Source organism: Dasypus novemcinctus, chromosome 12 (genome assembly GCF_030445035.2).
Source record: "Dasypus novemcinctus isolate mDasNov1 chromosome 12, mDasNov1.1.hap2, whole genome shotgun sequence".
Lineage (NCBI taxonomy): Eukaryota > Metazoa > Chordata > Mammalia > Cingulata > Dasypodidae > Dasypus > Dasypus novemcinctus.
This window is the reverse complement of record NC_080684.1, coordinates 101,948,248-101,971,644: the sequence shown is the minus strand read 5'-3', so window position 1 is coordinate 101,971,644 and position 23,397 is coordinate 101,948,248. Positions and strand designations below refer to the sequence as shown.

The 23,397-nt window shown below is 49.1% G+C and overlaps 1 protein-coding gene across 1 annotated transcript in view; it reads right to left on the bottom strand.

Moving 5' to 3' along the window:
* Window positions 1–23,397, bottom strand: part of SREBF2 (sterol regulatory element binding transcription factor 2) — a 61,964-nt gene that overhangs the window by 20,057 nt on the left and 18,510 nt on the right. The window contains exons 2-10 of the mRNA XM_004484134.4: window positions 12,386–12,796; window positions 11,272–11,453; window positions 10,240–10,386; window positions 8,776–8,997; window positions 7,533–7,647; window positions 7,164–7,345; window positions 5,150–5,342; window positions 4,362–4,543; window positions 2,818–3,094 (exon numbers count right to left, since the gene is read on the bottom strand). Of these exons, the coding sequence (XP_004484191.2) occupies window positions 2,818–3,094; window positions 4,362–4,543; window positions 5,150–5,342; window positions 7,164–7,345; window positions 7,533–7,647; window positions 8,776–8,997; window positions 10,240–10,386; window positions 11,272–11,453; window positions 12,386–12,796 (1,911 nt within the window). The remainder of the gene's footprint in view (window positions 1–2,817; window positions 3,095–4,361; window positions 4,544–5,149; window positions 5,343–7,163; window positions 7,346–7,532; window positions 7,648–8,775; window positions 8,998–10,239; window positions 10,387–11,271; window positions 11,454–12,385; window positions 12,797–23,397) is intronic.

Genomic DNA, 23,397 nt, shown 5'->3' with positions numbered 1-23,397 from the left:
AGGCCTGCAGTCCTCACTGCAAGCAGCCTCCTCACCTGGCTGAGGGGAAGGCTGAACTCAGGGGCGGCCACGGGAAGCACCCCAGGTCAAAGCCTGGCCTCCCCACCTCAGCCAGCCCAGCCTTCTTCCCACTGGGCCTCCCTGCCTCTTTGGTCTTTTTATCAGAGCCAGGGGACCTCAGCTTCCATACTTCATTCTGTACTGGAGGACTCCGTCTGTCTCCCCAGGAGACACGACACTTTATCTTTTGCAGGAAGGGTGGAGGGCAACGTGGGGATCATGTTATATAAAGGTATAGACATGTATCTTTATGTGTGTGTGTATATATATATATGTATATGCATTTTAATTTTTTACTATAGAAGCTGTGAGCTTACAAAACAATTATGTGTGACAGGGAGATTTCCCAAACATCTTCCCACCACCAACATCCTCCATTGTTGTGGAACATTTGTTACAAATTGTGAAAGAATATCATCAAATTAGTATTGCTAATTACAGCCCCAAACTTACATATGGTGCATTTTTTTCCTATTATTAAAACCATGTATTAGTATTGTACATTTGTTAGAGTTCATGACAGAACATCCTCATATTTGCACTGTTAATCACAGTCCATCTTCTACCACATGGTTCACTGTTTCACAGTCTCATGCCTTGAATACTCCATCCAAAGTGCACACTTAGTGGTTCTCAGTTTCAGCACAGATTTGTGCTGTCATCCCCTCGAGTCAATTTTAGAACATTTTCCTTAGTTCAACAGAAAAAATCCCATACCCTAATATTAACCCTTAGCATTGATGTAGTACTTTCTTTGACATAATGCAAGATTATAATATTGCTGTTCTCTGTAGTCCGCAAGTTACATTAGTTGTATTTCTCCCATGTATCACCATATTCTTAACACCTTGTAACAGTGATGTACACTTGTTCTAGTTCACAGAACCTTCTTGTATTTATACTGTTACCACAATCCTTATCCACCATCCACCACTAAATTCACTGTTACACAGTCCCTAGCTTGTCCTCTAGCTCTTTCAGTTGACATTTACATACCTAGACTGCCTTCAGCCACAATCATATTTATAAATCAGTAGTGTTAGTTCTACTCACTAGAATGTGTTAGCATCAACTCTATCCATTTCTGCACTTTTACAGTCAACCTAATTAAAAATTCTACATGCAGTCCGTGAGCATCAGTAGCCCTTCTCTGCCCTCATGCTATCTCCTAGCGACCTAGATTTTAACTCCGTGCACTTACTTAGTCGTGTCTGGCTCAGGGTGGTGAGGCCATACCCTATATGTCTGCACGTGCTCCATTAACTGAGCACAGGGCCTGGCCCAGGGGGAGCGCAGGGAATGTGGAGTGGGTGACTGATGGGAAACTTCCCAGCTGGAATTCCCCAGACAGGACAGCTAGGATTCGGCTGCTAAGAATCTGCTGCAAGTCCAGATGTTAAAGGCCCCCAATGGGCCCCACTCTTCACCCCTTCCCCCTGGATGCCTGGTTAATGCCACCACCTCTGGGCCAAAGCTTCCCCCAGCCACCAGGGTACTCCTACCACCTTCCTGTCATCAAGCCCTATCGTAACTTCCTGGCCCTTGTGCTAAGCCCAGCACCCTCCCTTCTTGCAGCCCTCTCTGCCCTGGCTTGCACAGCACCAAGCCTCTCTGATCCTCCTCCAGCCTCGCAGCTGCTCCTCAACTTTCACTCTCTTCTGCAGGCCGAAGACCCCAGATGTCTCTTGTGAACTGCAGATCCTGCATGTCTACCCACCTACTGAATACTACTCCCAAACATCTCACAGGCAAGCGTCCAAACGTAGAGCTCATTGCCTTTTCCCTGGAAACTAGTCCTTCCGTCTGTTTCTCCCACCTTTGTAGGTGGTGCCACACTCACTAAACTCCCAAGGCAGAAGCCAGGGAACCATCTGAGCTGGTGCTCTTCCTGATTTATTACGCCTGAAGAGCACTGCCAAGTTCCTCTCAAATCTGTCCTCTTGTTACCACTCGGCTCCAGTTCTGCATTAGCGCCTGTGTGGCCTGCCTGAGATTCCAGCCTTAGTCCTCTATCTGCCTCATCTAGACTTTGGAGTGCATCATGGATCTCCCATCTTCGTTTTCCTAGAGCCCTCCAGTGGATCCCACTGACCCAGGACTGGCCTCAGGGGGCTGATGGTGCAGACCCCGTCACTGTCCTCCTGCCCTGGCCACCGCTGAGGTCCCCAGCATGGCACCGCTAGGACTACGGAGACCTTGCTCTCAAGGACCAGGTCAGGCCACGCTCCTCCTTTTCAACTCTGACTGGAAGGCGCAGCCCGTTTTGCAGTGCTCCATGCAGCCTAATGTGCAGAACAAAGACCTGCCCTCTGCAGAAAGACGTTCCTGTCCACACCTCCCCACAACAGGTACCCCCACCCCATTAGAACATGAGCCTTCTGCTGCCTCTAACACATGGAAATGTAGTTCATTTGCTGACCTGACTGCTTTCTATTGGAACAGGAGTTTGTTGAATGAAATAATCATATTTGACTGAATTTAAGATGCCATCAGTTTTAAGTCTGTAATATCAAGAACACTGTCAATGACACCAAGACACGCCATCATGTATAGGACACGTCCCAAAGGCAGGCCTGCCACGCGGAGAGCATGCGCATCCTGGAAGCGATGAGCCAGCACAGCAGGCCTGCTTTACCACTCTGAAAGAGCAGTGAGAAAGGGGATTCCACTGGGGCAGCCAACTGGCAACCTGAGCTCAGGCGCAGAGATGGTGAGGAGCAGGTTTTGGCCAGCCAGGTGATACACTGCCCCCCTCACCTGTGATGTGCAACTGGTGCAGGCTGTGATAGGCCAGGGCTGCATCCCGGGCACTGGCCTTTGCTTCGTCCTCAAAGCCCGCTGCAGTGGCCGGGGCAGCCCGCTGGCGCTGGAAGACCTTCTTGAGCAGCCAGCGCACCAGGCGCAGCTTCTGCAGGCTGTAGCGGATCACATTCCAGGAGAGGCTGCAGGCCAGGTCCAGGCGGGAGGCGGGAAGCGCCCGGCCCAGCACCGACAGGCAGGTGTGCAGGTTGGCGGCAGCTGCTGCAAAATCTCCCTGAATGGCAGCAAGAGGGTGGGAAGGTCACTGGCCTTGCTGTGGCATTTTTGTTTTGGTTTTTAATAAAAATGTTCACTCTTTTCCCTCCCCTGAATAGCAAAGTAACACATGCTCATTGAAGAAAATGAGAAATTTCAGAAAGCTACAAAAAAGAAAAATTGCCCATAGTGTCAGCCCCCAGAATCACTGCTGACATTTTGATATATTTCCTCCCAACCTTTTTACTAAAGTCGGATTGTACTGTGTTCTATCTTTGAGCAAAAACTATTCAGTTCCCCAGAGTAGCTTTTATATGTAAACGGTAACAGAGATGATGAACCGTGTGATCCTTTAGGTTCTCAAAATGTGGCATCAGTATCACCTGGGAACTTTTCAAAAATGCAAATTCTCGGGTCAGAATCTACTGAATCAGAACCTCTGGGGCTGAGGTCCTGCGGCAGTTCCCAGGCCTGCTATAGCTTGAGAACCAGGGGTTAGGTAAATTCACGGCTAAACTTTCCACCAACCTGGAGAGAATTCTCTATGGTATTTTGGGTGCACGTTTCTCTCCCCCTCCCTCTCAGTGAGAGCTAGACTCAGGCCGCACCGTCCCAGGAAATCTAAGTAAATCCTCCCACCCTTTCTCTGGTCACTCAGTGGGAGTCACAGGTGTGCTTTGCTTCCTGCACTGTCGCAGGAGCAGGCAGGGAAAGTGGGTGACGGTGCTGTGAGAGAGGCCATGTTTAAGGTGGTGGCGGTGGCCGTGCCTGGCTCCTTGTCCCTGCCTCTACCATGAAGCCTGGCTGTTCCCCAGGCTCAGTCTTCGGCTCCCGTCCCTTCCAGCTCACCAACTGAATCTCCCTCAAGCACCCTTCCCCTGCAGATGTGCCACTCCCAAAACGCTCTGGGCATACCCTACCCTTCAGACACACCCATCCACTTCCTGGGTCCCAATATCCCTGTCTCGGCTCGGAAAGTCCTTCTGCCATGGCCCTGTGCAGTCCTTCCTGCCCTTTATGGGACTGCTCAAGAGCCAGCTTCCCTCAGCCAGAAAGCACCTCTTCTGCCCCAAACTGCCACAGCCTTTCGTTCTTCCCAGCCACCCTGGACTGCAGCGTGCCCATGTCCGCGGCGTTCTTCCCACGTGGGGGCTCCGCTCCTCCGCTGAGCTGGGCCTCTCGAGGAGCAGTGTCCCTTCCTCCTCCTGGCCACTGTCAGGCCTACCCCACAGGACTCTCCACCACAGGCATTTGATACAAGTGGCTGAGCCAGCGGCTCCACTTACCCTAGCGAGGTCCAGGTCGGCCTGCTTCCGGTGTCTCCAGAAGGTGACTGAGGAGCGAGAGTGTGGCCGGATCACTGGCTCCCCGTGGACCAGCAGCTTCACAAAGACGCTCAGGACAATCACACCGTTTACCAGCCACAGGAGGAGCGTCGGCAGCATCCAGTCGAACCAGCCCCCAGAACCTGGAGGGGAGCATCTCTGCTGAGCCCGCGAGGCAGGGCCCCCAGGGAGGGCAACCCCGGAGGTGGCAGGGCAGCTGACCCACCTCAGGATTTTGACATGAAAGAGCCCTCTACCTTGTTTCCCCAAGAAAGGGCAGGGTTACAAGGCTGCTTCACTTAGTAAGGACGTCTGCCTGTTGTGGGTAGGAGCTGCTTCTGGATCAATCCTTCTACAGGCAAGCTGGGGACAACTCTACAGAGGGACACTGCTGCCCTCACCTTGCGCCACAAAAATCTGTTAGCCAAAGGGGGTTAGGACATTGGTTTCCTGACTCCGGTAAAAAACTCCACACCCCCTTGCAAACAGGCCCCACACCCACGCCCTCTCCCCACCCTCAGGGACTTAGAGCAGTGCAGCTGCCTAATTTGCTTTGTTCTTCCCCATAGAACTTGGCTTTGCCTTATTACTTCCCAAAATACAACCTCTGTCAGTCCCTGTCCGAAGTGCGGGCCACTGAAAAGGCCCTTAGGGACACGGTGGCCAAGCCACACAGCTGGCACAGAGGGTCCTTCTCCGGCCACAGTGGTCCAACCCTGCCCGGGCGGTCCGAGAGGCCCTTCACTTACCAGACTCGAACGACAGCATGCTGCGGCCAGAGCCCGTGTGTGGGTGCTGGTCGGGGTCCCGGGCCCCTCCCCACTGCAGCAGGGAGGTCAGCGGATTGAAGGAGAGGCCCAGGAAGGTGAGGACACACAGCAGGATGCGCGAGCGGTCCACCATGCCCAGGGCGACTGGAGGAGAGTCTGGCTCATCTTTGACCTTCAAAACAGGGCCGTGAAGTCGGAATGAACACTGCGCAAGTTTTTAGGGCATTCACCCTCTTGCTGACTAAGACCACATGTTCCAAAGGCCAAAGGTAGAAGAGTGTTCCTTCTAAAACTGGACTCTATCACAGAAGAGAACACCCCGTTATGATTCTGCTTCTAGGAGTGCCAGAACAGGCCAAACGACTCTAAAGTGACAAGAGACCAGTGGCTAGAGGGGACCATCTGCAAAGACATGAAGGAGCTTTTGGGGTGATGGAAATGTTCTACACCTTTCTTTTTTTTTTTTTAAAGATTTTTGTTTATTTATTTATTTATCGCCATCCGCCTCCCCACCCCCCCGGCCCGGGTTGTCTGTTCTCTGTGTCTATTTGCTGTCTTGTTTTCTTTTGTCCGCTTCTGTTGTTGTCAGCGGCACAGGAATCTGCGTTTCTTTTTGTTTTGTTGCGTCATCTTGTTGCCTCAGCTCTCCGTGTGTGCAGCACCATTCCTGGGCAGGCTGCACTTTCTTTCCCGCTGGGTGGCTCTCCTTATGGGGTGCACTCCTTGCATGTGGGGCTCCCCTACGCGGGGGACACCCCTGCATGGCAGGGCACTCCTTGCACGCATCAGCACTGCGCGTGGGCCAGCTCCACACAGGTCAAGGAGGCCCGGGGTTTGAACCGCGGACCTCCCATGTGGTAGACGGACGCCCTAACCACTGGGCCAAGTCCGTTTCCCTATTCTACATCTTGATTGTAACAATGGTTATGTACGTGTATTCACTGATCAAAACCCTGTATATTTAAAATAGGCATATTTTACTGTATATAAATTATATCCTGGTAAAGCTGATTAAAGACCATTATGTAGCAAGGATTTAAAGGTTTTTTTTGCCTGGTCTACAAACATACCTCTGCTTTTCTTTCCCTCCCTATTTTTCAGAGGGAGAACTGGGGAGCCCACAGCTAGGGAGGGAGGAAGGTTGGGGCCAGCTCCTTCTGAGTTCCCACCATGAATGTATCTCATACCATGAATGCTTTTCAATATTTTAAAACCATTTGAAAATTTCTTCTGATGACGCAGAAGCCTAGCTAACTCAACTTATATGTCATATGGCCTATTTTATCAAACAGAATCATATTTACGAAATATTTCAAAACTGGAGCTCCCTTAGTAAAATTAAATATTTGACTACAATAAACAGTTTGGTCAAAAACATATGCTGGAAGGGAACTTTGTGCTTTTGGAGTGAGGAATTGCCAATGTCAAAAAAACAGTATAGAATCCACTGGTCTCCATAGGCTCCCGCGATCATTAAGCTCCAAATCTCTTTTAATTAACTCCATTAAACCACAACTGCCAGGGGCTTTCTTTGACTATAAAGGACTCTTGGTTTGAACGTCATCTGTAAGCCTGCAAGCTGTAATCATTTCCAGAAAGAGGACCCAGAGGCTGCCGAGGCCTAAACAAACCCATCGAACCTCACGAAGTGGTCTTGCCAGGCCCATTACGGGCGGAAGGAAGTAATGAGGCGCCTCCAGGAACGCCCGGTGCCCACAGCTGCTGCATGTTCCCATTCTGGAGGTGGCACTTATTCCTCTCTGATGGGCCCTTTCAGCAAGAACCAGTTAAACCTGAGGGACTGTCTCCCTACCCCTGCCTTCCCCAGCCAGTTTTCTTTCTTTTTTCTCCAGGACCTGGTTAATTTCACAGAACTCCTATTCCTTTCCAGCAGGTCCTCTGAACATGTGGCCTGGCCCCATCGGTGGCTTCCCAACGGTTTTCTTAGGGGAGATGGAAGATTCCAGAGGTTGGGAATTTTGAACGCCCTGACCTTTGCATCATCCAACAAAGGGCTTCCGGGTTCAGAGTCGATGGAGTAGGGGGAGAAGCCAGCCTGGGACCCTGAGTCAGAGGCCGGGGGTGACATCAGGAGGACGTTTTGATTAAAGTCATCAATCTTCAGGTCCACGTCACTGTCCACCAGGCTGCCAAGGTCGATGCCCTTCAGGAGCTCTGCAAAGGAAGACCCGCCAGGTAAAGGCCTGCTGACAGAGCCCCCTTGAGCTGCACCATCCCGCGCCCCTGCCCATTTCAGCCCTGCAGGCCTCGCACACACCTGTGGGGCCTCTACTGTGCCTAGCACAGGGCTTTGTCCTTAACCCAACGGTCCGACAACCCCCTTCTCAAGGAGCACACTCACTGTTTTTCTGATTTGCCAGTTTCAGCACCATGTTCTCCTGGCGCAGCTTATGATTGACCTGCTGCAAATATTTGATGTAGTCAATGGCTTTCCTCAGAACACCAGACTTGTGCATCTGCGAAGGAAGACCGTGAAAATCACAGTGAGCCAGGGCGGCTGTCACCCCTCAACCAAAGTCACGGAGCAGGATTATGGGGTTGAGAGCCTGGCTCCAGCGGGGAGACGCTGGGTTGGGATTCTACCTCGACCACTGACTGGGCTACCCAGGACTAGTTACTTGATTCCTCCTTAATGAGAGTATGTGAACCACAGGCTGCAGGGAGGGATAAGGAGATATAAGCAGAGAAGAGCCCCAAGCCCAGTACACAGGGCCCGTCAATAAATACATATTAACTATTCTTTCCAAAACAAACTTAAAGCAAACAAATGTCAAAGACCAGAGCATTCTTAGATGGTTATCTTAATTAAAGGTAATCAGTACCCAGTTTGTAGGTTACAAAGAAAACAACATAATTTTCTTTCAAAATAAGGTGAAGGTAAAGGGAAAGTAGGTAAAAATTCTTAATTGCCAGGAGAGACATTCATTGAAACACCAATATACATGGAAAGCCAATTTGGTCTATTTGTTATTGGTCAAAGACCCAATCTCCACTTTTTTTTTTTTTTTTTTTTTAAGGAAGTACCAGGGATTGAACCCAGGACCTCATATGTGGGAGGCAGGTGCTCAACCACTGGGCTATACCTGCTCCCCAATGAGAGTTTTGTTTGTTTGTTTGGTTTTTAGAAGGTACCAGGGATTGAACCCAGGACCTTTTACATGGGAAGCAAGAGCTCAACCACTTGAGCTACATACATTCTACGCCAATCTCCATTTTTGATCTTCCTTCCCTAAAAGGTAAAAACTATGCCAGCAATGCCATCAGCTGCCTCCAAGGCACAGTCCTGCACATGGTCCTGCTGAAGGGGCATCTCTCTCTGCCTGTGACCCTGGGGACCACGACGACTGCAGAGCAGTCAGAGATGCAGGCAGGCCATGGCCTTAGCAATCCTCCAGGTGGCTGGCACTTCATCATCTTGACCAGCAGTGAGATGCTTTAGTAAGAAGGCGCACCTCTCTACCGATCTTGCATTTATTCACCTGGGGCCTGGAACCGTGTACTGTCTTCCCCAGGCCCCCTTAGCAATGGCAGGTAGAGGGGAGATGGTGGGGCACAGAGTACCAACCGCTGTGCTTGGCACCTACTTTAGCATCTGTCCCCATGACCAGGTCCTTCAACTCGATGATTTTGTCGTTGATGGAGGAGCGATACCGCTTCTCAATGATGTTGTGCGTTGTCCGCCGTTCGCCTTCTTTGGGGGGCTCGAGCTGCTTGACTCCCCCCGGTACCTGCTTAATGGGCACTTTCTCCTGCCCCATCATCACAGGCATTGTAGTCAGAATGGTCCCACTGCTGCCCACTAGGGTCTAGAACAGGCACAGCACAGGAGCAGGATTACACACCCCCCTGGCCGCTGGCATCACTGGGCACGCAGCTTTCCCGGTGCCTCACCCTCAGCCACTGCCTCCCTTTCAGAATCGCTGTTGATAAATTACACCCCAAGAAGTTCCTTTGCCTGAGGGGTGCTGGAACCAAGGCCTGTGGTTTCCGCTTTGCTGTCAAACTTCACACCCTTGGCCCATTTGCAGCACACCACATTTCCTTTTACAGCTAGGCTCAAGGGTAGAAATGACATTCTCAGTCAGGGCAATTTAACTTAATAAATTTAATTTAAAAATTTCCCTCAACTCTGTGTTCCCCTCCTTTTATTTCTTTTTTTTTTTTTTTTTTTTACAAGTTTAAGTTTTCTTTAATAAATGACATCAATAGCCAATGACCAATACACAAAAGGTTGTTCAACACCACCAGTATCAAGAAATAATTTGCACAGAATAAAAATGCGCCAATCTTAAGTACACAGCTTGGTTAATTTTTACTTATGGATATACATGTGTAACCACCCAGCCTAGATCTCCATCACTTCTCTTCCCTCAGAAAGTTCCCTCATCAACCCTCCCCTCCCCTGTAATCGCTGCTCTGTCCTCTGTTGTCACAGCTTCATTTTGCTGCTTCTTGAACTAAAAGGCTTCTTTTGCTCAGCATACTATTTTTGAGGTTCATCCACATTGCTGTAACTATTTCTTACTGCTGTGCATAATTTTACTGAATGAGTATATCATAATTTTTGTTTGTTCTCCTGTTGATAAATATTTAGGCTGCTTCCAATTTTGGGCTTTTATAAATAAAGCTGGTGCTTTCGATTCTTTATCTCCTTTTACTCTATCAGACTTTCTTGCCACAGGATGCTAAGAGTGGTAAAGACCCCACAGCTGAAGGATGGGGTGCCTCCTGTGGCCCTCCCCAGGGAGCCCCTCTACCAGCAGACCTCCAGCAGCAGGGCCTAAGGGGCAGGAGGTCCTGTGTGGAGCTGCTGCCCAGAACTGGGGCTCCTTTGCCATTCTCCTCTCCCCGGTAGATCCCAGAACTCCCACACGCCACACGCAGGTGGTAAATTCAAAGTAAAGCAAACTCTCTACAAGAGAGTAACACCTGCAATGTGGCTGACACATTCTTTTGAACTGACAACACCTCCCGGGCCCACTGAGACCGTGTTAGTGGGAGGCCTCTCCAAGAAAAGAGGCGAGGGGCAGGGAGGAGCCAGGGCTTACTGGTACTTGCAGGGCAGCTGTCTGGATGGGGGTGGTGAGTGCGGTGAGGGCTGGGTTCTGGACCGCTGCCATGACGGGGCTGCCATCTGTCTTCAGCGTGGTCAGGACAAGGGAATCTGTCTTGATGATCTGAGGCTGCACCAGGACCTGGGCAGGGAAGGAAGGAAAGGAAATGGAAGGTAGCATACCTTTTCTATTTTACATTTGCTTCTTATTGCATGGATTCTCCAAGAAAGAATGAGAAAATGATTTTCATTAAACGGAGAATTGAAGAACAACAGGCAATCCCACAGAAGCCCATTTCAAGAGCCAGCTCTTTTGTACAGCTTGAATGCTGGGGTGAGGGGCAGAAAGAGGGAAAGTTGAAGAGGGTTCTGGGATTTAAGGCTGGAAGACTTCAGGGGAGCAGTGCCAGTGGCCATGCAGGGCTGCGCAGGGATGGGCTGGGCAGAGGACGGGAGAGAGCTCTAATTTTGAACAGACACACTCAGAAAAGCCAGGAATGTGGCTGAGAGGCAAAAATGCTAACCCTGATTTATTTTTTTTTGGAAAGATAAATTACTTTGTTTAGTAAGGAAATACAGTCCTCTGTGATACATGCCTTAAAAATTTGTTTTCTCATTATAAAAGTAATACATGCTCTCTGTAGTAGGGGCCATGTACTGCAGAATATATGAAAACCACAGAAGATTATACAAAAGAAAATCATCTGAAAGATACCATTCTGGCACATTTATTCCATTTTTACTCTTGATGCATTATATGTGAATCATGTCATACAAGACATCTTTCCCTTTTCTTGGTGTAAATCAGCTCACATTCCCGCACTGTTCGAGTGCTGGGAGTGCTGTGTATATCCACAGATGGGATCACAGCCTGGTCTCTGCACCCAGCCCACCAGGTGCCCTAGGATGCCCCACAAACCACTCCCTGTGCACCCCAGCTGGACTTTTGTACATAGACCACATCTTCAGCCAAGCACCAGCGGACAGCCCCAACCAGTGCCTCCTGGAACCCTCGCCAGCCACCTACCGGGACCTGCTGCACCTGGGGCGCAGCGACTGCTTGCACGGTGGCTGGGGCGAGGGTCTGCAGCGTGCCACCGGCCGCCTGTGTCAGCACCCGCTGGGCCTGCACCGTCTGCACCTGCTGCTGGAGGGTGACTGGCTGCACCTGGGAGGATGTCACCAGGCTTTGGACTTGAGGCTGAAGGACTGAGGAGGAGAGAAAAGCTGCATGGACTGGGAATGCATTCAGTCCCTGTCGCTGGAGCATGGTATATCTCCTAACATCCCCAGTGTCCCATTGTTGCTGGAGAAGATGTGCACAGCCATTTACAAGCTGCTCTAGAAAACAAGAGCATCCCATAAGGGCTGTGTCAATTTCTGAGGGAGCGAGTGCAAATTACTTTATTACTCTGGGTGCTGCGGTGGAGGTAAGGGAAGCCAGTTAGCGGATGACTGACCCAGCAAGGGCTGTCGAGAGTCGGAAGCTCCCCAGGGCTTCGCGCCCTCCACCATTTCTGGAAGAGTGTATACTTTGTGACCACTTCCTCAGCCTTTTGCCTGGACATGCTCAAACCCCACTGAAGAACTCTATCAGACTCTTGGCCCTGGTTCCCCACAGGGGAAGGCAGCCCCCACAGAGGACAGGCCACCTCAGCGATTCACTCCCTCCCTGCGTCTTGAGGACCCACTGCGAGGCCTGCCACTCAGCCACTGCACCTGTTACAAGTCGTGCCCATCTCTGTAGTGGATGCGCAGATGTCTGCTGAACGAATGGCTTGCAACTGATGGGTGCCGAGAGCTGGCTGCTGCCTTGACAAAAAGGTGGGCAAGTTTCAAGCCTAATTTTATTCAAGCCTCTACCTCCAGTCACCAGAGTAGCCCTGCATCTATTCTGCTTGCTGGATTCTATAACCACGTAGCAAGCATGACTTGGTAGTATGGTGTTTCAAGAGGCAGAATGTGAAATGTTCCTGCACCTCTATTCTTTTTGCTGGTTGTCAGAAGCTCATTTGGACAGCAGCACAGGGACACCATCCTCAAAGAGGGCAAGTCATTTTCAGTCTACCTTGTGTCTGCAAAGTGGCACGTAAACCTCCTGCCCAACCAACGCCAACTGCCGCGCCTGACTTCTGAGTCACCTTGGAAGCTGGTGGCCGTGTTCTGGTATATCACAGGCTGCTGGAGGATCCTCGTCTGGGGAGCGGTGCTGAACGTTGGGGTAATCATGACAGTCTGCTGCTGCAGCTGAGCTTGTGGCTGAGGCTGGGGTTGGGGACGGGGCTGAAGAACGGGAGTTGTCCTGGGTGGGGTGGGGACTGTGGTGGGGGGGACTTTGACCTGCAGCGCCCGAGCCTGGGGGGAGGAGGCCGAGGACGAGAAGGGAGGTAACGGGACCTGGCTGAACGTGCGCTGCACTGAGGGGTCCACGGCTCCGCCGCCGCTGCCCCCGCCGGTGCCGCTGCCACCGCCGCCAGAAAAGGAGCTACACATCTGCTCTGAGAACAAGTCAGAGAACTCTCCCACTTGATTGCTCACAAACTGCAGCATCTCTGTGAACAAATGAAAAGGAGGGATTTTATTGCCATCCAAAATGTCTACCGTCTTTCAAATGCTCAAGAAACAACGGAGGCATGAACACCCAAAGGCTTTCCCAAGACCATACCAGAAATAGGTCAGAAAACCCTCAGAGCCCCCTCAGTGGCGGTCACCCAGGCCAAGAGGACAAGACTTCATCTGTTTGGATGTTCTTTCCTCTCCCCACTCTCCCGTCAGGTTCTTTCTGCACAATTTCCAGATTGACTCTATCAGTCACATGAGGTGCCACCTCTGGACACATGCGTGTTGCTTTGTGGAGGGGAGTGCTGGCCCCCATCTACAGCTGGGGACGCAGAGGCTGCCTCCATTCTCAGCATTGCTCCCCCATGACAGAGCAGGGGCCATGCAGGTCTGGCTGCAAAGCTGTGCCAGACCCTAACTCTCCCTAACCCCAGACAGACTTTCGGCCCCACAGGCAGTCAGGGATGATGAAGTTGCTGGCTCCCAAGTCAGGGATCCTTGGGGGTGGTAAGGATGGAAAGATCATACATGAAGTCCAGAAGAGAGTGACTTGGCCAAGATCACACAGCTTCTCAGGCATGGCCAGGATTAGGACACTTCTCTGCCTCCCACTGTTGTGTTCTACTACACCACACAGCGTTGCCAGAAGGCCAGTGCAGAGCAACCAGGCCTGTCCTGGACTCTGTGCCTCACTGGCCCACTCTGGCCCTCCTGTGGCTATGCCCCTTCCCTGAGAAAGGAGTGTGTGGGGCCGTGGGGCTGCAGCTACCTGGAGACCATGCCCCTACTTCTAGGTCATGCTCTGGAAACCCAGGGCCCTTGAAACAGGGCCTCAAACAGCCTCAGTCCTGCTCCCCTGGCCCGTCCTCCCGAGGGCTTACCAAAACCCACTTCCTCCACTTCCAAGTATGCCTCTTGTGCTCCTTCCTTGCCACGGGGCTGGTCCCCACTATGGCCTCAGCTTTGTCGTGGGTACTTTCAAATCCACAGCTCTCTAGACTGCCCATGCTCTCTCCCCCTTCCTCTCCACCTCTCAAGATCCCCAAGAAGCCAGTGAGTGCTGCTCAACTGTGATGCCCTCCTCTTCAAACCCTCGGGTACAGGATGCTCCAGTTGGTTTCAGCACCACAAGAAAGAAGAGAGAACCATCTCCATTCACTCCCCCAAACCTCCTCCCCTAAGTGACCCTGCCCTGTCTCCAAAGCTGTGTGTGTGTGTGTGTGTGTGTGTATGTGTGTGTGTGTGTGTGAGAGAGAGAGAGAGAGAGAGAGAGAGAGAAAGAGAGAGAAGGATCTGGAGTCTGAAGAGCTTATGCTGGGCATGCAGAAAGCTGTTGGGGTTTCTACTGTGACCTCCATGTGGAATAACTAGAACGCAGCATTTCAACACCCTACATTTTCAGTCAGTTCAACCTGCTGGGCAAAGCAGCACCTCACAAGATGAAATGACTACAAAGTGGTACTATTTTCCAACCCTTGATATTCTGCTCTGTCCTTATCCAGCCTGTTGTGTGTGGGAGGGAGAAATGGGCAGATTGCCAGATACTGCAACTTGTACCAACCAATTCCAATTCCCTGTGTATGATTAAACTAAGAAATGTGCTCAAACTCAGCACAAAATTTAAACAAAACCCAAATCAGTGCCAACACATTCCAAGTACAATGCAAGATTGTAAAAAGCTTTAAGAAAATGTTTAAGAGTAATCTAATAATTTGTCAAGTCTTCCAGAATCCCCTTAAAATCACAAACCTCTGGGAAATCAACAGAGGTCTGCTTTTTGAGCCACAAGAACCTCACTCACTGGCTGATTCAATTTTTTTAATCCACAGAAGCTGAGGAGGGCAGAAGGCTAAGAGCCAGGGTGGCTGGAGGCCTGGCCCAGGCGCTGGCGCAGACTCTGCCTAGGGGGGCCCGGGGGTGGGTGGCAGGAGGCCCATCCAAGCAGCTGCATGCGTGGGGTTCGCCCTGTATTCCTGCCCCTTTAGGCTGCCTTGAGAATAGTCGCTGGGCCTCTCGGTTGTGAGCATTAATGAGGTAATTTATGCAAAGTGCTTGGTTCAGGCAGACCCTGATTAAGTTCCCACTAGTGGTCCTTCTAGAGCACCCACTACATGGTACTTGGCTCTCGAGAGCGCTTGTCGAGAGTGCTTGAAAACAATCTGTGGGGAGGACAAGGGCTGGGCATAAAGTGGCCTGCAGAGGTCACAAAGCGTACCTCACGAAGCAGGGTGAGTATGTGGGCAGATGGAAGGGGACTGCTTCAATTAAAAATGGAGAGAGATCCTTTTCAACCCCTCCAAAAAAGCTCCAGTGGGGTTACCTGCAGACAGCCAGGCCGCCCGGCGCCAGGCCCAGGGGCCGTTAAGACCCAGCATCTGAAGGCGGAAGCAAGAGGAAGAGGCTCTGGGAGCCACTGCTCCAGCGGAGCACTGGGCCTCTTGGGGACCCCATGTGGCCTGCAGTGAAGAGAAGGGGAGGCCCTGCCAAGCAGGATTAGGCTTGCAGAACCGAGCCAGAGACCCCCCAGGCGCCGTTCTGCTCTACTACTCCCAGCTACAGCCCCTGAGGGCCTGCTGATGAGTCCCTCCTTACTAGTGCCTGCTCGCATCATTTGAGTTCTGCACTTACACAGGCGCTCATTTCTGCAGAGAGCCAGGAAACCCAGAAAAGGGAGGCCTGGGGGAAGGAACAGGTTTACCGGAGCTTTGAAAACGAAGCTTCGTTCCAGCACTATGAGCTGTGGCCCACAGAGCCAAGGGCCTGAGGCAGGCCTCCTAGGAGCTAGGCTGTCCACCCCCAAGCCTGTCCACCCAAGCTCACCTCGCAGGGGGTGCTCCTGCATCACCTCCCTCCCCAGCCACATTCCCGTTTTCAGCTGCTTCTTAAAACTAAGGTCTAAGTTGCCTAATAAAGTTGCCTGGGACTCAAGAAACCTACTTGGGTTTTGGTCTCTTTAAAAGCAAGCATCAAAAATGAGAGACTCTGGGTTGTCACCTGTGCACTGCAACCAGTCCCAAGTCCTCTAAAGAGATCCCAAGTTCACATGCACTTTATGGAGCTCTTGCCCTGGAGGCAGGATAAATCATTTGCCCAGCTTAGCCTGGCACCACCTACCTAAGAGCAAGGTAACTCCAATTCTGGTCAGAAATAAAGAAACTGAACATCAAAATGGCGTAACCTTGCTGCAAAATTGTACAGTAAGGGGCAGTGAATGTGGCTCCGGTAACTGGACTTCTGCCTACCACATGGGAGGTCCCAAGTTTGGTTCCCAGTGCCTCCCAGAGAAAGTGAGATGATGCGGCAGGCAGATGCGGCAAGCTGATGCAACAAGATGATGGAACAAAAGAGACAATGAGACAAACCAGGGAGCTGAGGTGGCTCAGGTGATTGAGCGCCTCTCTTCCACACGGGAGGTCGTGGGTTTGGTTCCCGGTGCCTCCTAAAGAGAAGATGAACACACAGCAAAACGGACACAGAGAGGAGACAGCGACTACAAACAACAGGGGTGAGGGGTGGGGGTGGTAAATAAATAAATCTTTAAAAAAAAAAGTTATACAGTAAGTCAATAACCCTTTAGTGGGTATCTATTACCTAATCCTGTTAGGATGAACCATTTTACAAGGTCAATTTATTCCTACACTTTGTATTTATTATGTACCTTCTGTTGGACAATGTTTTAAAATAAGTTTCTTTTTTAATTCTTTAAATTTTTTATTGAGGTATAACATTCATACATGAACACGCATAAACAATAAGTATATAGTAAAGATTGAGAACTTATAAAAAAAACATACATAACATCACACAAGGGTCTCATACATCACCCCTCCACCAACTCTTTGCATTGCTGCGAATCATTTGTTACAAACTATGCAAGAGCATCGTCAAAATATTACTACCAACTATAGTCCTTATCTTACATTTGGTGTATCTTTCCCCAACCCATACCCATACTATTTTTTTAAAATATATTTTTGTTACCGATATTGTGAACTTGCAAAACAATCATACAGATGTGTAGATTTCCCATATAACTCCACAGCCTGGTGGAACATTTGTTACAGATTATGGACAATATCATCAGGCTATTTCTTTTTAAAAAATCATAAAAGCAACATATTCACATGAGCACAGAACATTCTAGAAAATAGTTAAATGAAAAGAACAAACAATACAAATCATTGGGCAGGGAAACAGATGTGGTCCAACCAATTGGGCTCCTGTCTACTATATAGGAGGTCCAGGGTTTGATGCCCAGGGCCTGCTGGTGAGGGCAAGCTGGCCCATGCGCAGTGTCAGCCCACGTGGGAATGCGGCCCCACATAGGAGTGCCACCATGTGTGGGGATGCTGCCCTGCATGGGAAAGCTGCGCCGTGCAGGAATGCCGGCCAAAACAGAGAGCTGGCGCAGCAAGAGGATGCAACAAGAGACACAGAAGAGAGAAAATAAGCACACACAGCAGAACAGTGAGCTGAGGTGGTGCGAGAGAGTAATAGCCTCTCTCCCACTCCCGAAGGTCCCAGGATGGGTTCCTGGAGCCGACTAATGAGAACACAAGCAGACACAGAAGAACACACAGCGAATGGACAGAGAGAGCAGACAATGGGGGGAATGTGGGGGAAGGGTAGATAAAATAAATCCTAAAAAATAAATCATCAGGCAACCCCACCACCCTGAGACACCCCGTCAAGGTTTTGGCATGTCCTTCCAGGCTTTTCCCCATACAAGGTTTGCCTGCACACACAAGCATGCATGTGTGTGCAAATGCTTTTACAAAAACAGGATCACACTGAATATGCTGCTTTATACCAAACCCCCTTCATTTAATAAAATAGAGTACTGAGTGTCAATCTTGATAGCTATAATATCATCTTTGTTTTTTTTTTAAAGATTTATTTTGTATTTATTTCTCCCCCTCCCTCTCAGTTGTCTGCTCTGTGTCCATTCACTGTGTGTTCTTTTGTGTCTGCTTCTATTCTTGTCAGCAGCATGGGAATCTGTGTCTCTTGTTGTTGCGTCATCTTGCTGCATCAGCTCTCTGTGTGCAGCGCCACTCCTGGGCAGGCTGGACTTTCTTTCACACTGGGTGGCTCTCCTTACAGGGTGCACTCCTTGCGTGTGGGGCTCCCCTACATGGGGAACACCCCTGCGTGGCAGGGCACTCCTTGCACGCATCAGCACTGCACGTGGGCCAGCTCCACACGGGTCAAGGAGGCCCGGGGTTTGAACCTTGGACCTTCCATGTGGTAGGCAGATGCTCTATCCACTGAGCCAAGTCCACTTCCTTATTATCATCTTAAGAGTACCATATTATTGAATTGCACTCTATCGATGCACTACAACTTGTTTTGCCACTTAGTGATGACAGACTGTTTCTTTCTTTTTTTTTTAAGATTAATTTTATTTCTCTCCCCTTCCCGCTGTTGTCTGCTCTCTGTATCCATTCGCTGTGTTCTTCTGTGTCTCTTTTTTGTTGTGTCATTTTGCTGTGTCAGCTCTCTGTGTGTGTAGTGCTACTCCTGGGCCGGCTGTGTTTTTTTTCACGTGGGGCGGCTCTCCTTGCGGGGTGCACTCCTTGCACATGGGGCTCCCCTATGTTGGGTGCCCCTGTGTGGCAGGGCACTCCTTGCACGTGGCAGCACTGACATATGGGCTGCTCACCACACAGGTCAGGAGGCCCTGGGTATAGAACCCTGGACCCTCCATATGGTAGGCGGACGCTCTATCAATTGAGCCACATCTGCTTCCCAGATTGTTGCTTTCAATTTTTTGGCATTATTAACTCCTGCAAAAGTCTTACACAAAAATCTTTCCCACTTACCTGATTATTTTCTTATAAGAACTCCTTAGAACTTTAATGGTTGGGTCAAAGGATAGGCATGTGTGCTTTGGAAAGGTTATAACAATTTACAATTTATGCTTTCACCAGTGCTTCCCCATATCCAGCCAACATTTATTTCTGCCATTCTGAGGTGGAAAAAAGACACCTAACTGCTCTGACATGCATGACTGAGTACTAATGAAGATGAATGTCTCCCCCCCCCACCCAATTTTACTAGCTATTTGTAGTTCTTCTTTTATAAATTGCCTGGTCTTGACCTTTGTCTGTTTTTCTATTGGGCTACCTCTTTTTATTGATTTTAAAAGCTTCTATATATGATAAATATTTGTTCTTTTGTATATGTTTGCAATTATTCCTTCTACTTGGTTATTTCTCTTTTACCTTGCTCATGAAAAAATGGTATAGAGATTAAGAGCTGCCATTGGAAGCGGACTTGGCCCAGCAGTTAGAGCATCCGTCTACCACATGGGAGGTCCGTGGTTCAAACCCCAGGCCTCCTTGACCTGTGTGGAGCTGGCCCATGTGCAGTGCTGATGCGCGCAAGGAGTGCCCTGCCACGCAGGGGTGTTCCCCATGTAGGGGAGCCCCATGCGCAAGGAGGGCACCCCTTAAGGAGAGCCGCCCAGTGTGCAAGTGCAGCCTGCCCAAGAATGGCGCCACACACACGGAGAGCTGACGTAGCAGGATGATGCAACAACAAAGAGACACAGATTCCTGTGCCGCTGACAACAACAGAAGCAGACAAGAACACACAGCAAATAGACACAGAGAGCAGACAACTGTGAACTGTGGGGGGGGGAGAGAAATAAATAAAATAAATCTTAAAAAAAAAAAAAAAAAAAAAGAGCTGCCATGTACTAGGCTTGTAACCTGGGGTAAGTTTTACCTTCTGAGCCAGTTTGCTCGTCTGCAAAATGCTAACACTTGGGGCTGTTGAGAGAGATTTCTAGTAGAGGCTGTTTGGGGGGTGGGGTGCCTGGCCCTGAGTATTAGCTAGTATATATCTACTCATGGGATTTTTGACAGTCAGTTTTGCTTTAACTCGTTTTGTTCTAATGCAATGGGTGGATAAGGGAAAATTTTAGCATAACATGAATTTCACGTTAGCTTATGCATGAGACACCCAGTAAAAAATGCAGAAAACCATACCCAGCTGAAATGAGCCATGCAGGAATCCACAAAATGCACACACACACACACAGCTCCAGCATGTCCCAGCTTTATCAGGTCGCTGAGGATGTGATGAACAACACCTATCCACATACGGGGTTACAATTTCCCATCCAACTTCAGACCACCTTCCTTCCACCCACTCACAAGTTTCCAGCATCCAATTACACTAGCAAATCCCAGGCCTTTTTCGAGGTAAAATTCCATACTGATTGTGGCATTTATAGATTTCTTAACCACTTATCATCTGTACAACCATGCTACTGTTTTACTAGATTCCTTTTATTTTTTGAGAAAAAAATTTTTTATACCTATCTTTGTCACCAACAAAGTTTTTGTGTGTAGTGATCATAACACTAACACCCATACTATGGGTCCTTTTGCACAATTTTGCACAGCACATTACTTTTTAGGAATGGCTTTGTTGCATTATAGTAGAACTGTAAAAAATTTAATACTGTGTAGTGAAATTACTATACTTAAAAAGTTCCTTGGCGGCAGACTTGGCCCAGTGGTTAGGGCGTCGGTCTACCACATGGGAGGTCCGCGGTTCAAACCCCGGGCCTCCTTGACCTGTGTGGAGCTGGCCATGCGCAGCGCTGATGCGCACAAGGAGTGCCATGCCACGCAGGGGTGTACCCTGCGCAGGGGAGCCCCATGTGCAAGGAGTGCGCCCCCTAAGGAGAGCCGTCCAGTGCAAAAGAAAGTGCAGCCTGCCCAGGAATGGTGCTGCATACATGAGAACTGACGCAACAAAAAAAGACACAGATTCCCGTGCCGCTGACAACAACTGAAGTGGACAAAGAAAACACAGCAAATAGACACAGAGAACAGATAATCGGGGTGGGGGGGAAAGGGGAAATAAATAAAATCTTAAAAAAAAAAGTTCCTTATCGCCAAGATTAGAACTTCCTTCATTTATTTTTTTGTTTGTTCTTTCTTATTTTTCACATTAGATCTACCCAACAAGCAGAAGAACAGAAAAATAAGCAGGTGTGTGTTGTGTGTAGGCAGTTGCAAACGAGACAGACCACAACAAGGAAACAAGCGGAGCAGGGCCAGGGAAACCCAGGATCTAATTCCCAACAAGTATCCTTCTTCTTTTTTTTTTTTTAAAGATTTATTTATTTAACCCCTCTGCCCCGTGTCTGCTTTCTTTGTCTATTTGCTGTGTGTTCTTTTGTGTCTGCTTGTATTCTCATTAGGCAGCTCTGGGAACCAATCCTGGGACCTTCCTGGGTGGGAGAGAGGCGATCATTCTCTTGCGCCACCTCAGCTCCCTGATCTGCTGCGTCTCTTATTGTCTCTCCTGTGTCTCTTTTTGTTGGGTCATCTTGCTGCGCCAGCTCACCACACGGGCCAGCTTGCCTTCTCGAAGACCCAGGGCATCAAACCCTGGACCTCCTATATGGTAGACAGGAGCCCAATTGCTTGAACCACATCTGCTTCCCCCTTCTTGAGCATATAGAACTGTTTCAAGCTGGTGGTCCTTTCGCCCTGTTCAGGTATTTTTTTCTAATAGTTTTTTTAAAAATCCAAAATAAACCAGTAGCAAACCTGAGAGTCAACCGTGAGATAGCCTTTCCTCTCTGTACTACTCTGCGATCTGTGATCACCACTGCTTTCTTCAAGACCTAACTCATCAATTCCTTCCATTCAAGTCACCTAGAGGGGCACTTTAGGAGCTGGGCTCTTTCAACACCCTCCAAAGCGGCAGCCCTGAAATGCAGGGGAGGGGGGGGAATTAAATAAATAAATAAATCTTTAAAAAAAAAAAAAAGAGGCAAACTGGTGCCTGAAATCACTCCAATCAAACACCAGGGGGCGCATTCACCTGGTAAAAAGGTGGAGCACAGACACAGCTTGGGCGCTTCCTGGGATTCTGGGTCACCTTCCTGGGAAAAGAGCCTGGAGGTGGAGGTGAACAACACAGGATGGCAAGCGGGTGACTCAGGCATCCTGTACTTTAAGCAAGGGATCAGTGAATTCTTTTTACTGGCAAAGAAACCACAAAGGAAAACTGGGCAGGGAGGTGGGGGTTCTTGAATGTTCATGTTTCATAACATACACAAATGTGTCACACGGGCATACCTCAGACACACTGCGGGTTTGGTTCCAGACCAACACAATAAAGTGAATATCGCAATAAAGTCACATGAATTTTTTGGTTTCCCAGTGCAAATAAAAGTTATGTTTATACTATACTGTAGTCTATTAAGTGTGCCATAGCATTATGTCTAAAAAAACAATGTACACACCTTAATTAAAATGTGACAGAGACATGAAGTGGGCACATGCTATTGGAAAAATAGCCCTGATAGACTTGTTTGAAACTGGGTTGCCACAGACCCTCAATTTGTAATATGAGGTATGCCTGAATATTCCTTTGTATATATCAAATATTACATAATAAAATAAAACTTTACAAATTAGTGGGAAAAGAAAGCATAAAGAGAACCCCAAGTCATACCCAAATGGTCTTTGGTCTGCCAAGGGCAGCCAGAGAGGGCCCTGGCTTCCCTGTTTCCCCACAGCCAGGGGCCTGAGCCAACTCTCATAGTTGCAACCCGGAGCCCCACCTTCAACTGCTCTTTCTCCCCTTTTCCTCTGCTGTAAGTTCACTATGAACTCCTGCCGCATCTCCCTCCATGGTAGCACAACTTTATCTCTTCACTCCACTTCCATATCCTGCCTTGATTTCAACCTCAGCCTCCTACTCAGTGACAGTCGCCCTGCTTTGAGGATCTTGTTGGTCCAACAGCATTTCAAATCAAATCAAATTTCTTAATGTGAGCTTCAAAGCTCCCTCTCTGTGCTCCCTCCTACTTTATGGGATTTCACTTCCCACTCACCTTAGTTCATCGTGCACCCCGGGGAAATCCCCACTCCCTTCTCCGCACGTGCCTTTGGTGGTAGGGGGAACGCTTCCCTGCCGGTGATGGCCATACCGCCTCTGGTCTGTTGCTACCGGCCTCCTCCTTTCTCCAGTCCCTGACTTTCACAGTGCTGCTTCAAAACTACTCACAACTACTTTTACCAAGGACTTTCCACCTCAGACCGAGTCAGCTTTTAGCTCTTGAACCTAAATGCAATGTATTTGTTAAGAAAAAATTATCCAAGACTTGGAAATAAGGTGAAAAAAAAGTACCGTATACCCTTTAAAGTCATACTAGAGCACTGCCTAACCTGCTTGCGTATAGGGCACCTGATGCTCTTGGGAATCTTTGTTTGACTTTCTATTTATTACTGATTAGGGCCCAGATGCTGTAAGGTTAGATGTTAACTTGTAGAAAATTAATACATTGCAAATGATTTCCGTCTGGTGAAAAAGATAAGATAACCCAAAAAGATTTTGGGTTTATTGCCTACAGGATATTAACCCGTTTTGTAGCTACATGGGCAATCTCATTCTCGTATTCTTTTTTCTGACTATATACGTATCAGTTTCCTGACCCCTCTTTTGATTCAGCTTTGTCATCCTGCTGGTCACCTCATTAATAATGTCAAATAAATCTTGATGTGTTCATAATAGAGTAGCATAAGAGAATGTTTTTAACTTGTAAATTTTATTTTGTCACATG